The sequence below is a fragment of the Mustelus asterias genome, chromosome 9 (assembly GCF_964213995.1).
Source record: "Mustelus asterias chromosome 9, sMusAst1.hap1.1, whole genome shotgun sequence".
Taxonomy (NCBI): Eukaryota; Metazoa; Chordata; class Chondrichthyes; order Carcharhiniformes; family Triakidae; genus Mustelus; species Mustelus asterias.
This window is the reverse complement of record NC_135809.1, coordinates 126,568,066-126,584,750: the sequence shown is the minus strand read 5'-3', so window position 1 is coordinate 126,584,750 and position 16,685 is coordinate 126,568,066. Positions and strand designations below refer to the sequence as shown.

The window sequence follows — 16,685 nt, the reverse complement described above, 5'->3', positions numbered from 1 at the left end:
TTTATGGAAATATTTCATGACTCACAACAAAGATACATCCCAGTGAGGAAGAAGGATGCAATAACCTCAAAAGAAATTCCAGCCTTAAGTAGGTGACCTTTACTCTGAGATCATGCCATCCGGTCCTAGACTGTCCCACAAGGGGAAACAACCTCTCAGTATCTACCCTATCAAGCTCCCTGAGAATCCTATATGTCTAAATAAGGTTGCCTCTCATTCTTAGTTTAAAGTTTATAAAGTTTATTTATTAGTTGCAAGGCTTGCATTAACACTGCAATGAAGTTACTGTGAAATTCCCCTAGTCGCCACACTCCGGCACCTGTTCGGGTCAATGCACCTAACCAGCACGCCTTTCAGAATGTGGGAGGAAACCGGAGCACCCAGAAGAAACCCACGCAGACACGGGGAGAACGTGCAAACTCCACACAGTGACCCAAGCTGGGAATTGAACCTGGGTCCCTGGCACTATGAAGCAGCAGTGCTAATCACTGTGCTACCGTGCCACTTTCTTCTAAACTCTAATGAGTACAGGTCCAACCTACTTAACTGTTCCTCAGAAGGAAATCCCTCCATACCCAGGATCAACCTCGTGAACCTTCTTTGTACTGCCTCCAATGCCAGTACATCTTTCCTTAGATAAGAAAAATGAAAAGATTGAAATGTTTGTCCTGCTCTCATTACTGAACTGACTCACCTCAGAGTGCATTGTGATTTCTGGAGAAAATGTGAATATTGTTGCACTTTGCTGTTATAACAATGAGATGTTTAGTAATGTGTCTTTCAGATTTCATATGAATAAAGTATATATTTCGCAAAATAAGAAAAAAATGATCAAAGTTTGACTCAGATCAGGATCAGGTGCAATGCCTTTTCTTGTCAGCTTGAATCTTGTCTGTCCCTCTTGTCGGGACCATGAATTGGATTCAATTTCAATTTGGTTTTTGAAGCAAGCAAGGAGATGGATTCAGGCTCGTTCAATCCACATTGGCTTTGTAACTTAATGAAATAAAAATTAACAAATAAAATTGATCAAAGTTCTGCAGATGGGATTATTGTGCAGGCAAATTTCAATAAAACATTTCAATGTATTCAAAGGTTGGTTTGAGTGGAACTAGAAGAGGATTGTGCCATGGACATATTTCAACTTAGTTTGTGTGTCATAAGCTGGTTTATATTAACACTGCAATGAAGTTGTGAGAAAATCCCCTCATCGCCACACTCCGGTGCCTGTTCGGATACACTGAGGGAGAATTTAGCATGGCCTGCACATCTTTCGGACTGTGGGAGTGGACTGGTGCACCCCGAGGAAACCCACATGGACACAAGGGGAACGTGCAGACTCTGCACAGACAGTGACCCATTGAACCCGGGTCCCTGGCGCTGTAAGGTAGCAGTGCTAACCACTGCGCCGCCCTGTAAAGAGAAATTTGGAGAAGGAAATAATGTTCAAAGGTGTCAAAGACATTGGAAAGATCATGGACAATGGGAGATAGTGAATCAAACGTGCTGTTGTACAGCATGTCATGTGACTGACCACTGCTATGGATGGTATGAAAACAACATTAGCATTCTTTCAAATCAGTAGTAATGGGAAAGATTAGAGACAAGTTTGAAATCACATTATAAAAATTGACATCTATTGTAAAATCCATGCATAATTAATACTTGTTTAAAGGTTATTCTGTAATGCTGCATCAACTAGTTCACATTTGCTGTAATGACAGCAAAATATTTCACTAATGGCTTCCAGACATGGCAAAATTCAACACAAGTACTGATCATCAAACTAAACAAGATTTTTTTTTAGGCAAGTACATTTTTTTCCCTTTGCATGTGGAAGACTTGGCACATTTTTTGAGTGCTAATTGCAAATTTATGATGCTGTACTGCCAGAGTTGGTTCCTGTACAGTTTGCGATCAGGAAGTCTCACTCTGATTGTAAAGTTTATATTTTAGAATATTCTAACTAAATCAATGAAAAGCTCTCTTTTTCAAAGAAAAACCTAATTTTCCTACCTTATTTCTACTGCACTGGTCAATTACAATAATCACTGCACTTTTAAGTCATGCTTTCCGAATTTTAGTTTCCTGCAATGCATATTTTGAATGTCAAGTGTAGTTAGTTTGAATGAGTGCGAGATGGGTAGGCAAGTTGAAGAATACCCGAGAATGGAACCAAACCTGGTCAGCACACATCAGAATGAAACACTCAGCTTAGAAAAGAACACACCGTCAGTTAATGGGCCCTCTAGTCTGCTCTAGAAATTATAGAAACCCCAAAGTGCAGAAGGAGGCCATTCAGCCCATCGAGTCTGCACTGACAACAATCCCACCTGGCTCTATCCCCACAACCCCACACATTTACCCCGCGAGTCCCTCTAACCTACACATCCCAGGATGTGGAGTTGCCGGCGTTGGACTGGGGTAGGCACAGCAAGTCGTCTCACAACACCAGGTTAAAGTCCACAGGTTTATTTGATAGCACGAGCTTTCGGAGCGCTGTTCCTTCATCAGGTGAGTGCCAGTGGTGTTATGAGACTAGTTACCGTGCACATCCCAGGACACTATGGACAATTTAGCACAGCCAATCAACCTAACCCACATATCTTTGGACTGTGGGAGGAAACCAGTGCACCTAGAGGAAACCCACACAGACACAGGAAGAATGTGCAAACTCCACACAGACAGTGACCTGAGCCAGGAATCGAACGCAGGTCCCTGGAACTATTGATGCAGCAGAGCTAACCACAGTTCCACTCTACATAGCTTAGTTATCACCAGATTGATTCACCTTGTTCAACCATTTCCATTTTCTATAATTCTTGTGGATTTTATGACAGGTTGCTAATTTAGTGCTACTATTCATATTGAGACCAGCAGCTTTTCTTGACAGTACAATGGATATCAAGGGATATGAGGATAGGATAGTAACGTGCAGTTGATGTGGGAGTTCAACCATGACAGGATAGACCTACCCTGTCTCTCTTTTTTATTATGGAGTTTGTGCTTGGAGCAGAGACTGGAACTGGGATGACTGGTCACGTACCTCGAGTGATATTTGCAACTAGCAAAAAGATTCTTCCCCACTTTACACTGGATTTTAACTTATGATGGGTGGATGAAAGAGTGGTGCAATAAAAAGCAATTTAAAAATAAAATCACCTTCCTACTCCCCAAAATTAAATCTACAAATCATGCTCAATGTATTGTATCTGTCGCAGTCATTCTCTGAAGTGAGACAGGCCAACATCCCATATACTATCCCTTTATTTCCTTAAGGGTCCCCTAGTGATTGCATTCCATCTATTTTACCCGTTGTTGCCCAAATTGCATATTTGCTGGTGTGTTTGAACAAAATTATAAAAGTAATAGCTGGAACTGGCCTATACCTGTGGAGCAACCTATTTCAGTGGATAGAATTCATTTAAAATTATTTCAGCTTCATGGCTCATGCATCTCTTGAGCATCACCTCAGTTGCGGTCTGGAACAGTACCCTATTATTTCTCCAAATCATAGCACTGTGCTTTCATTTCTAAGAAATGAAAATACATTATGGCTACACAGAACTCAAGCATTTAAGTCATTCTGTGCAACAGTTGTTACAGCATTGTGCAATGCAGTGTGGTCATCCAAGATGGCGTCAGAACGTGGTGACCTTTTGTAAGCTGTGCCCAGCATACCCGCATTCTATTTATATCTTCACCCTCATTCTGTGCTTCTAAAACTTTATTCCAACTCTTTTAAACTCTCTAACAATGACTTTTGAATAGACCTACCTTGTATTAAGTTGATCTTTCTCTACACCCTAGCTATGACTGTTACACTACATTCTGCACCCTCTCATTCTCCAAGTATGTAATTCTTTGTCTATATAGCATCCAAGAAACAATACTTTTCACTGTATACCAATACATGTGACAATAATAAATCAAATCAGTTCATGACACAAACTGGGTTGACCCTGCTCAAGGGTGAAGGTTAAAAAAAAAGTTGAGCAAAATTACTAATTTTAAAATAAATACAGCAGAGTTCCTTTAAATTGTTTGTTAGAATTAAAAAGTAAATAGTGTATTTGGATGAATGCCCTCTGAAACAAAATGACAAGTCACTCAGTTCAAGGGGGATTACAGATGAGCAACAAATGCTGACCAGGTCAGCAATGTCCACACCCTGCAAAATAATACATAATTAAATAAGTAAGGGTATTGAAAGATTTACTTAAATTGATGGATGACAAAGACAGGTTCAAGTGCAGGAAACTTTGATGAAACAGGCGGAGCATGTGTGTCAAATAGAACCAGTGTCTCAATAATGTCATAACTGGGCAGCTGCCTATCATGCAGTTAGATCTTACATTTTTGTAAAACTAAAAACTGTGTGTTGAATTTTGCCATGTCTGGAAGCCATTAGTGAAAGACATATTTTGCTGTCATTACAGTAAATGTGAGCTAGTTTGTGCAGCATTACCGAATAACTTGAATAACCTTTAAACAAGTATTAATTATACATGGATTTTACAACAGATGTCAATTTTTATAATGTGATTTCAGACTTGTCTGAACTTGGAACACAACTTTTGAAAGCACAAACTGCAAGAAAATATGGTTGTGTTCTTTGAAGCAAAGAAAGCTCAATTTCACTTTATAATCCATACCGAAATTCATTTTGGCTAGACTGCATATTGGTTGGAAATTACCTTAGTACAGAGATTTAACTTTAATAAGCATTAAAATTATTCCAATGCATTAAAATAATCAGTGACTCCCCCCCCCCCCCTTCCCCAAGTACATGCCCTTGTCTATATGCAAAACTTTTGTGAAAAGTTCCTTGAGAATGGCACAAATGAGTTCAGGCACAGATTTGTCTGTACACGAGGGATTGGTGTAGCCTTTTCCCTGAACACATCCAGGATTAGATTCTATTCTCATGGGTAGGTTATTTGATAGGTAGGGAAGAAATAATTACAAATCACTAAAGAATGGTGTCGGTGAACTGTTGCCTTTTGTAGAAGTATCTACTACAGTTTATCATAGAAACCTTACAGTGCAGAAGGCCATTTGGCCCATCAAGTCTGCACTAACAACAATCCCATCCCAGGCCTCATCTCCACAACCACACACATTTACCCTGCTAATCCCTCTAACCTACACATTCCAGGGCACGATGGACAATTTAGCATGGCCAATCAATCTAACCCACACGTTGTTGGGTTAGGGAGATAGTGAAGCATTTTCAGATGGGAAATTATTTGGAGAGGTTTTTGTAAATTGGTTTAGATTTTTTTTCTTCTGTTACGTATTGTAAACCAATGCATAGTGTGTCACATGATTATGTGGTGACATCAGCAGAGGCATTCAGGAGATGTTCCCACTCTTCTACCCTGGACTGTAAGCAAGCAATCTCTATCTAATAAATCTCTACAAACTGGTTAAGTAACCCACCTTGTGGCAACATTTTCATCCTTTTATATTTGCTGTACATGTGAGCCGAGTGACAGCATTAATATGTAACCATAAAAGATAATACTGGCGACGAGGAACTTTCCAGTAAAAATAGTCAGAAGAAACAGTTCAGACCTGGATCTCGAGTCCAAGAATTAGTTTTCAGATGACTACTCCACTATTAATTGAAGTGCGGTAAACTGGCCATTGGAAATGGATTATTAGTCTTTGCTAATGGTGTACGCTAAGTTTTAAATTGATAAAAAGCACTCCGGACTGTGCCTTAATTTTTTTTTTAAACTGACTGTGACCAGAGGAGCACTCAGAGGCAGGAAAAGAAAAAACTCAGCCACTCTGTAATACGGGTCGATTAATGCAAATCAGTGAAATCAAAATCTCCTAGAAAATGAGCAAAGAAAATAAGGGAGCAGGCTGTGTAAAAACAAGTTTACTTACCCGAAGCGGAGGAGTCATTTCCAGCTGTGCGCCTTCACATGTGGTGGGCTGTGTCAGGTCCTTCGTATATATGGACATGAAAGCACGTGAGGGAGAACATGCATTTGGAAAAACAACTGCTCAAAAAACACGATAGTAACCAAGATTAAGCAGAATTACAGCTGACAAGTCCTGGTTTTAAAAATAGTGAGATGTTTGCAAATACAACAAGATTTTGCGACATGGAAAAAGGAAGCCCAGAGTATAGTTTTTGGAATCAAGAAATTTCATCACAACTCGTATGGAAGCCATTCTACCCGATTAACAGACTAAAGGCCTTTAACGATGAATGGGCGGCACGGTGGCATAGTGGTTAGCATTGCTGCCTCTCAGTACCAGGGACCTAGGTTTGATTCCTGGATTGGATGACTGTCTATGTGGAGTTTGTACATTCTCCCCATGTCTGTGTGGGTTTCCTCCGGGTGCTCCGGTTTCCTCCCACAGTCCAAAGTTGTGCAGGGTTAGGTGGATTGGCTATGCTAAATTGCCCCGTTATGTCAAGGGGACTAGTTAAGGTAAATGCATGGGGCTATGCGGATAGGGTCTGGGTGGGATCGTGGTTGGTGCAAACTCGGTGGGCTGAATGGCATCTTTCTGTACTGTAGGGATTCTATGATTTCATGATCTTTGCTCCATACAAAGAAATACTGTGATAATACTGTGCTACTGTTTAAATTATTCACTTTCTAGGCAATAGAGGTTGATTAGCAGTACTTACCCTGATCATTACTAGAGTTTGCCCCAAATTTAAGTGGCAATTAGGGCAAATCCTGAAAAGGTCTTACACTAATGGGGTAGCCAAGGACTGTTGGTGCCAAATAAGTGGTGGAGTGGCAGAAATCAGCTCGCAAGTTCTAGAGATTTGTGATGTACCTCTTCATCAGCCAACAGGTTTAGGAGATATGCAGTGATGTGCAACGATTACACTTTTTTCAGCAAAGTCTGGCCCAGTAAGACAACAAAGCTGGATATGCATAAATTTGTTACCCAGTTTTCAAACAGAAGAATTACAGATTTTAAAACTAGCATTCATTACGAATAGAAACTTTAATTTGAATAATTAAAAGTACGTGATTTACAAGTCAACAAAATATCTCTCGCACTTCAAGGCCAAATACATTTCTGTACAGAAAATAAAAGTCTCTTATTTGGCAAGTTAGAAAACATAAAAGCAAACCTGCACAAACATACATGAATGTATGCACCTGTTCGGTTACCATATTTGAAGTTTTACATTAGTTTCATCTGTACAGTCAAAATACAGCCACTCAAGGTTGGATTCATAAAGTTCCCTTCAAATGTACAAAAGTCATTTGCAAATGATATTAAAATTTAAAGTGTGCAATACTGCATGTATCAAGTTATGCTTTATTCCATCACTCACTTGTGCAATTACTTGCCTATAATACATTGCTAACAATTTTACACCAATTGGTGTGCATTTAATTGGAAACCAACTTCCAGAAATTTGAAAACAGAACACGCACAGACAGACAGAACCAGTGAAAGGAAAAGCTAGCCTAACTTTTCAGATGCAGAACGCCCAATGCATTAATTTTGTTTGTAAAAGGAACCTTAAGAGGCCAATATGCATCTGCAGCAATTTTTGATTCAATTTCCAGAGTGTAACCCCAACATTCAGAACTTGGACTGTCTGGACTGCATGATGTGCATGCATCCCTCTGTCAAAGAGACTACTACAATGGGACAGTGACCATGAGAAACGGGTGGCGAGGCAGATAAAATACATCACTTCAACTCTGTTGTTCTAAATCGACATGGGAAAGGTTCAAGATGGAATCAATCCATTGCCATTTCAATTGACACAATGACAGAAGTACTTACAAACCAAAAAAAAGACAATCTTTTGGGGGAAGTTGATGTGGTGATAAAGAACAAAGATGGATCCATAATGTCAAGGTACATATCAGCTACAACCTATTTGAAATGGTTGAACAAGATGGAGGGGAAGAATGGCCTACTCCTACATGTTCTTTGAAGAACGTCCACAAAGATTCGTTACTTGAGTTCTTTACCAGTTTTAGTAAATGACACAAATTACTTCAAACAACAAAAGGTTCAGAAAAAATAAATCATTTCTAAAAGCTAAAGGAATTCATTTGCACAACCTTCAAACATCCCAAAAGAAAACACAACCACGTGCAGAAGAGTGTTCTCTGTATTTCGTGCAAACAAAATTAAGGGAAAATTAACATTCTTGTCTCAGTGAGGGGACACTGAAAAAAAAAAATAACCTGACATCCAGGTCTGGTATCAATGTTGACTGAAGGTCTTGTCTCAATTATTAGGCAGCCAAATATTATTTTCTCAGGACATGGGAGAAAGTAAGTCTCAGAACTTGCAGATTGACGCATGAATTCTGCCTCATCTCCCACACGCATCTCTTCCCCAACCCTGATAACAAGCATTTCACATTCTACATTCATTCAGACATGCGTAAAAATCTCAGCTATCTCAAACAGAAAGCAGAGTCATGTAGTGGATTAAATCCTGCCCTTTCGCTACTGCAACCAAGTCCAAACTGACAAGATTGGGCAGAACTGATTAAACTTTAAAGTTTTTAAAGGCACCAAAGTTGTAAAGTTTATTTATTAATGTCACAAGTAGGCTTACATTAACACTGCAATGAAGCTACTGTGAAAATTCCCTAGTCGCCACACTCCGGCGCCTGTTCGTGTACACAGAGAATTTAGCATGCCCGATGCACCTAACCAGCATATCTTCTGGACTGTGGGAGGAAACCGGCAGACATGGGGAGAATGTGCAGATTCCACACAGACCCCCAAGCTGGGAATTGAACCCAGGTCCCTGGCTCCCTGGCGCTGTGAGGCAGCATTGTTAATCACTGTGCCGCTCAACCATGTGCAAGATCAGTTTGTCATGGTCATGAACTAGGTCAGGTTGAGCAAGTAGGTTACATATTGCTGAACTAAGTAACAGAAACCATTAATAATAATCTGGCTATCATCCAACAGTAATGAACTAACTTATTCCTGCACCATCATTTCAATACTGATCTATTAAGTCAGCACTGGGCAGAGATTGAACCTGTAACCACACATCTGCCATACACATCTGAAAGTGACGGAGTAAGTACTGATGTGCAAGACAAGCCATTAAAAGGTATCTGCTTTTAACTATGATTTCTTTTTGCACTTTGAGCAACCATAATTAAATCCAGTGAAAATACAGTATCACACAATTGGTATTTTACATTACAATTCTATAAAAGACCACAAAATAGTATGAATCTGTACAATTCAGATGTAAACTGGAAAAAGATGCATTTCTATTCAGTACAATTGTTATGTTTAGGATAACTATGTAAAAATAGATGTTAGACAAATTATAAATGTGTAAACTTTTGGTAACACTGTGCTAATGTTAGTAAAAAATCAAAGTGACCATCCCTTTAACTTTATTTGAAATGCTAAACCATTAAATAATGAGGACTCTTTGTTGAAGAGCTTGGAATTAAAAAATAAGGAAATATGAACATTTGATGGGTAAGATTGGCAGAATTGTGAATTTTTTCAGTTTTGATGTTGGAGCACGAGGATAATGGTTTGAACATAATTTATTAAGTTTAAGTTATTTATTAGTGTCACAAGTCGGCTTACATTAACACTGCAATGAAGCTACTGTGAAAATCCCCTAGTCGCCACACTCTGGTTGTTGCCTGTTCGGGTACACTGAGGGAGAATTTAGCATGGCCAATGCACCTAATGAAGTTTCTGAAGATAGTAGATCTTAGCAGAACAATCACTACTTCAAAAAATTTTACAATTTAAAAAAAAAAAATGGACAACTGATTTTGCTATTTACTTTATAATAAGATTAAACCTGTTATACAATCATTACATAGTGTATTTCAATGTGCTGATTTTATTTGTTAATTTTAATGCATGCTGTATGGTAGTTTCTCATTCTATTGATCATTTTCCCTTCTATAGATGCTCCATATATGCCAGGGAACTCCTCACAAAACCTCAAATTTAACATATATAACTTGCTGAAATTTCAATTGTCATTTTCATATGTTGCACAAAACTGATGGAATTTTTCTTCCCCACTTTTTCCAGATTGGAGCATTTGCACCTTTGATGGTCAGATGTCACATAGTTTTTATTTATAGCCATTCAGGTGTTTGCACCACTGAATGTCACGTGTAAAATATCAGCCAAGGGTCAATTCTATAAAAGACCACAAAATAGCATGAAACTGAGGAGATCAGCGTGAACAAATTGATATAAACTGGTATCAAGTCAAATGCCATTTGGATTCAATACAAAAATGGTCAAAGTTACAGGGGAACATCAATCCAAATGCATGTTCTAAAATTGATCATTTCCACAGACTAGAGACTGACTTAAAAATTCAAAAGTCACCAGGGCAATGCAATTCTCCATTTTGAAGAATAATTAGTGTAGACGACTCCAGCATCAATGTCGGATGAACATAGGAATGAAGTGTAAATATGCAAACAAAAGCAAAACACTGTAAATGGTCATATCTCAGGTGGCCGTAACAGAGGCGTGCATTCTCCATACGTCGTGTTTCTGCTCCTCTTCCATTTGTCATACAGGCAGGGTGGAAAAGGCAATCTATTTCTTTCCAAAATAAACTGGAATGTTATGCCACCAATAAACAACATTGCCCATATCGACGTCAGGATGAAATCTAGAGAAGAAAGAATTAAAACTAAAACATCAACATAATTTAACAAGCATCAGTGGGGTTCATAATATGGACAAAAAGACAAACAAATTATGCTCATACAGTTAATTAAGGACAAAAAATGCATTGTCCTATAATCATGCATATAACTACTGCAGCAAATTCTTCTTGCCAAAGTTACATTGCAAAGATTAACAGCATTCTCAGAATTTAAAATAACAGATAATAAAAATGTATTAGTGTCACAAGTACACTGCAATGAAGTTACCATGAAAATCCCCGAGTGGCCACACTCCAACGCCTGTTCTGGTACACAGAGGGAGAATTTAGAATGGCCAATGCATCTAACAAGCACGCCTTTCGGACTGGGGGAGGAAACCAGAACACCCGGAGGAAACCCACACAGACACAAGGAGAATGTGCAGACTCTGCACAGTGACCCAAGCCGGGAATCGAACCCGGGTTCCAGGCGCTGAGAGGCAGCAGTGCTAACCACTGTGCCGCCCCACTGACACCATCATTCATTTATGAATGCAAACAGACTTCAAAAAATTAAAGAGTGATCAAATTTACTAAGCCCAGTTAGAAAGAGGCAATGAATGTGTTCATACCTACCCAAACAGAACCACATTCATTTGTTCTTCAACCCCCAAGGAGAAAGACTTTCCTCAACGTAAGTACCTACCTTTACGCTGGAAAGGAGCATAGCTCTCCACCATTGCAAAATCTGAGTGTAATGCCCTTTTCATGACGTTTAGAATTATGTAAGTCAGGCTGGTGTAGATATATACTCCAACAGCAATAATTACAGCATAAGAGCCCACCAGTGCACATGTGATGATGTTTAACTGTTAAAAAAATACATACACACTATTAAGAACAACATATTTAGTACTCATTCTGCAAAATATAGCCTTTTTCCATTAATGTTTCTGAAAATTGATGGTTACCATGACTATGAATGAATTGAAGTGGCAGAAACATCTTCTAGGTTTCAGATAGCGGGAGGGAGGGGGGGGCGGAATCTTACAATGTGCTGACTGAAAAAGTTTATTTATTTTATTAGCCACATGTAGGCTTACATTAACGTTGCAATGAAGTTACTGTGAAAATCCCCTAGTCACCACACTCCAGCGCCTGTTCAGGTACAATGAGGGAGAATTTAGCACGGCCAATGCATCCAACCAACACATCTTGCGGACTGTGGGAGGAAACCGGAGCACCCGGAGGAAACCCACGCAGACACGGGGAGAACGTGCAAACACCACACAGACCGTGACCCAAGCCGGGAATTGAACCCGGGTCCCTGGCGCTGTGAGGCAGCAGTGCTAACCACTGTGCCACCTCGCACACATTAGTCAAACTGCAACTCAAATCAACCAGCATCTGAGTACCTGCACGACAACAACAAGCAAGAGAAAAGTGTAAAAGTACTTAATTATAGAAGATCTGTGATATCCCAAAGGCACTTGGCAGGCAATGGTGAAACATAGTCATGGATTTACAGGCAGATGCAGCAGCCAATTTGCACGCAGTAGTCACGAAGATTGCAATGAGACAAAGTTACCAGTTAATGGGCCCTGATAATAAATTGCTGGAGTGGGGCATCTCAACAGTGAAACAGTTTCCCCTCAGTCTCCAGCTGAGTTTTTGCCCTGCAAGTTGTTGGAAGTGCAAGTGGGCAATACCAAGAGAGCATGCAGAATATCTGTGAATAACAGGACCCACTACCAACACCATTCCCATAAGCAATTTCCTTAACCAAGGAGGCTTAAGCATTGAGAAAGTGACAGGAACAGATCTGAGTCAAATCAAGGGCCAAAAGAGATATAAAAGGGGAAAGGAGAGAGTGAGAAAGAACTGGGAAATAATATTCATTTTTTAAAATCCTCTAACCATTTAGTATCCATACAAATGAGGCTCCACTGTTGAAACTGTTAACTTTTCAGGCAGAAGGATTGAATGTCATTGTAGGAACATATATCTCCTCAAAATATACTTTCGTGATTAATTATCCTAACTTTCTGCAGTGAATTTAATTGACATTAACACACAGACAGCAATTTCAGCAACTCTGGGGGGGTAGCTGCCATTTTCACACGGGTAGGAGCACAGTGGCGCAAATCATTCAAAACTTGTAATTCACCGGGCATCTCCCTCCCATTGCAAGTTGCTAATGGATTTATACATTCGACAATGGAATTTGCCATTAAACCTGCTGAAATGTTGACCCAGAATCTGCCTTTGACTGAGGGACACATGCTGGCTGAACTCCCCTGCCCTTGCAGTACTGTGGAATGTTGTACATATATCCAAACAGGCAGATAGGGCTTACTTTAACATTTCATAGAAACATAGAAGATAGGAGTAGGAGGCGGCCCTTCGAGCCTGCTCCGCCATTCATTACGATCATGGCTGATCGTCCAACTCAACAGCCTAATCCTGCTTTCTCCCCATAACCTTTGATCCCATTTGCCCCAAGTGCTATATCAAGCTGCCTCTTGAATACATTCAATGTTTTGGCATCAACTACTTCCTGTGGTAATGAATTCCACAGGCTCACCACTCTTTGGGTGAAAAAATGTCTCCTCACCTCAGTTCTAAATGGTCTACCCCAAATCCTCAGGTTGTGACCCCTGGTTCTGGACTGGGTAAACCTTCGCTGGTAAACCTTCGCTGCACTCCCTTGAGAGCAAGAACATCCTTCCTCAGAAAAGGAGACCAAAACTGCACACAATACTCCAGGTGTGGCCTCACGAAGGCCCTGTATAATTGCAACAACACATCCCTGCTCCTGTACTCGAAACCTCTCGCAATGAAGGCCAACATGCCATTTGCCTTCTTTACTGCCTGCTGTACCTGCATGCTTACCTTATTTCAGATATTCTTTTGCATTGCAGTGTACACTGCAAAGGGGACTGGTTTTATGCTTAATATTTATAGATGGATCCATGTTTGAATGAGCGAGGGAAAGATTGGAAAAAGGAAGTTTTCTTCGAACATATCATCATGCAGCTTACTCCACGCCACCTCCACGCCCCCCCTGGGGTTTTTCCACTAAGGCTGTAGAAAATTTACTGTTGTACTCAAAAATACAAAATTTGAAATGTGGGTACTTACTGTTCTTGGAAGTAGAATCAGGACCGTCGGAACCAGCAGCATCACAGAGGAAAAAATAATCCAGAAGTTGACATCATTGCGAAATATGTCAAAATTTGCTGTTTGGAAGGAATAGAAAAACGTCACCAACCGAGGGACAAGTCCACCACCAATGTGGAACAAACTTGTGTGTAAATACATGACACCATTTTCATCACACAAGCTCGTCAGCAAGAGGGCTTTTGGTCAAAAGCCGAAAATGCTGATGTCTTACTGACCTGCAGCAGAACAAGAAATTACAGTTCTTAAAGTGTTTGAGGGCAATGATCCAAAACATCATAGCCTAAAGCTTACAATAGGGGTAACAGTGAGGCTATGAGCACTTGCTATTAAATGGGACAGCAACCTCCAAGGTCCACTCGAAAGCCCGTGAAAAATCTGTGGATAGCTGAAGGGCAATGAAAGCAAGCATCGCCATTCCTTCACTATGAACGGCAAAATCTGGGACCGTCATCTTACTGTCTTCATTTCTTGTCTCCAGCAGTTATAGTATTCACTGCTTCGTACACTGGCACTTTGCATTCAATTGTCTCAGCAGCCAGACAGACAGACAGAGAGTCATCCACGACAGACAGACAGACAGAGAGTCATCCACGACAGACAGACAGACAGAGAGTCATCCACGACAGACAGACAGACAGAGTCATCCACGACAGACAGACAGACAGACAGAGTCATCCACGACAGACAGACAGACAGACAGAGTCATCCACGACAGACAGACAGACAGAGTCATCCACGACAGACAGACAGACAGACAGAGTCATCCACGACAGACAGACAGACAGAGTCATCCACGACAGACAGACAGACAGAGTCATCCACGACAGACAGACAGACAGACAGAGTCATCCACGACAGACAGACAGACAGACAGAGTCATCCACGACAGACAGACAGACAGAGTCATCCACGACAGACAGACAGACAGAGTCATCCACGACAGACAGACAGACAGAGTCATCCACGACAGACAGACAGACAGAGTCATCCACGACAGACAGACAGACAGAGTCATCCACGACAGACAGACAGACAGAGTCATCCACGACAGACAGACAGACAGAGTCATCCACGACAGACAGACAGACAGAGTCATCCACGACAGACAGACAGACAGACAGACAGACAGACAGACAGACAGACAGACAGAGTCATCACAGACAGACAGACAGACAGACAGACAGACAGACAGACAGACAGACAGACAGACAGACAGACAGACAGACAATCTGGTGGCATAACCTTTATTCTATCAGAAGACAAAATATTGCATTTAAAAACATTTACTGCACCTCAGTGAAATAACAAAGCCTCTGTTCTCATGCACATCATTAATGACACACAGCAACCACTTTCTCATTAACCTTATGGGAATATAACATAATATATTAGAAAATAAATTTATTAATTGTTGCATTTTATCCATTTCAACTCTTGAAAATTAAGTAAAATTTTAGGTATTGGCAATTTGGACCAATCCAAAATAGTTGCTTTGTTCCAACAGTGTATCAGCTTGCAATTAGCATTGCACTCATCATAACTAGACAACTAATGGTACCATAATACTTGCACATTTATACAGTTAACATGCTTTGTGAAAACATTTTGTAGATTGGCAATTTGCAGAAAATTATACTGAGAAGCTACCAGAATTCCTTTAATTGCACCAGTCTTGATTTATACAGCTGGCATCGTTCTCATCATATGCCACCTCACTCCTCCTCACTTCCCCCACTAATCCTGGATCCATATTTACTGAGTAACTGCTCTACTGGAGTGACGTACTCGCAATGCAGAAAGGTGTGACTTGCAAATAAATTGTTAGCACTTGCGAGAATCGAACCAATTCTAGAAATAATGTTCCTACTAAAAAGAAAGGCAGAAACAGAATGGCAGCATCTCACTACTGGCCTATAAAGACATGGAAAATCAGCTAAATCTCCTGAGCCAAAACTGTTTCTTTAATCAAAAGAGTTGGTATAACCAAGTAACAAGGCCAAAGCTAACTGGATGTGGGAGGTGAGAGGGGTAGAATAATAAAAGGAAACACGTCCAGTCTATCAAGTGACTTGTTCCTCCATATTTACATAGGAACAGTATGTAGACCATACCGTCTACATAGGAGTAGACCATTCAGCCCATCGATCCTTCTCTACCATTTAATACAATCATGGCTAATTGGAGACTTCAATGTTTTTTACACCCACTCCATTCATAACTCTTTACCTTATAGTTAATCATCTATCGATCTCTGCTTTAAACACATTAAATGACTGAGCTCCCACTGCCCTCTGGGGTAGAGAATCCCAAAGATTCACAACTTAATGCAAGTCCGCTATTCAAAAAGGCAAGTAATAACCTTCTTAGCCCCTTGGATCTCTACATCTGGGAGATTCCCTGCATCGTTTTCTTATTCATTCGTGGGACATGGGCATCGCTGGTTGGCCAACATTTATTGTCCATTCCCAGTTGCCCTTGGAGGGCAGTTGAGAATCAACCACGTCTTCCTTCGTGAAAACAGAGACAAAGTAATCATTTTGCTTTTCTGCCATTTCTCAGAATTCTCCTGACACTGCCTGTAATGGACCCAGATTTGTCTCAGGCAAACGCTTCCTGTTTACATACCCGTAGAAGCTTTACAGTCTTTTATGTTTTTTGCTCGATTACGTTCATATTCTGTTCTCCCTTTCTTTATCAGTTTATTGGCTTCCTTTGCTGTATTCTTAAAAACCTCCCTATCCTCAGGTTTACTACTATTTCTGATCACTTTATAAACCTTTTCTTTTAATCTTAGACAATCCTTCATTTCTTTTGTCACCCACAGTTGACTGGCTTTTTGCACCTTGAAGGAATGTATAGGTGCTGTGAGCTATGTAATGGTTCTTTGA

General features: G+C 40.3%; 1 protein-coding gene across 1 annotated transcript in view; it reads right to left on the bottom strand.

Annotated features, from left to right (window-relative positions):
• Positions 1-9,756: 9,756 nt before the first annotated feature.
• Positions 9,757-16,685, bottom strand: part of LOC144498982 (transmembrane 7 superfamily member 3-like) — a 32,269-nt gene continuing 25,340 nt past the window's right edge. Inside the window, exons 10-12 of the mRNA XM_078221000.1 lie at positions 13,756-13,853; positions 11,321-11,483; positions 9,757-10,638 (exon numbers count right to left, since the gene is read on the bottom strand). Of these exons, the coding sequence (XP_078077126.1) occupies positions 10,466-10,638; positions 11,321-11,483; positions 13,756-13,853 (434 nt within the window). The 3' untranslated portion in view covers positions 9,757-10,465. The remainder of the gene's footprint in view (positions 10,639-11,320; positions 11,484-13,755; positions 13,854-16,685) is intronic.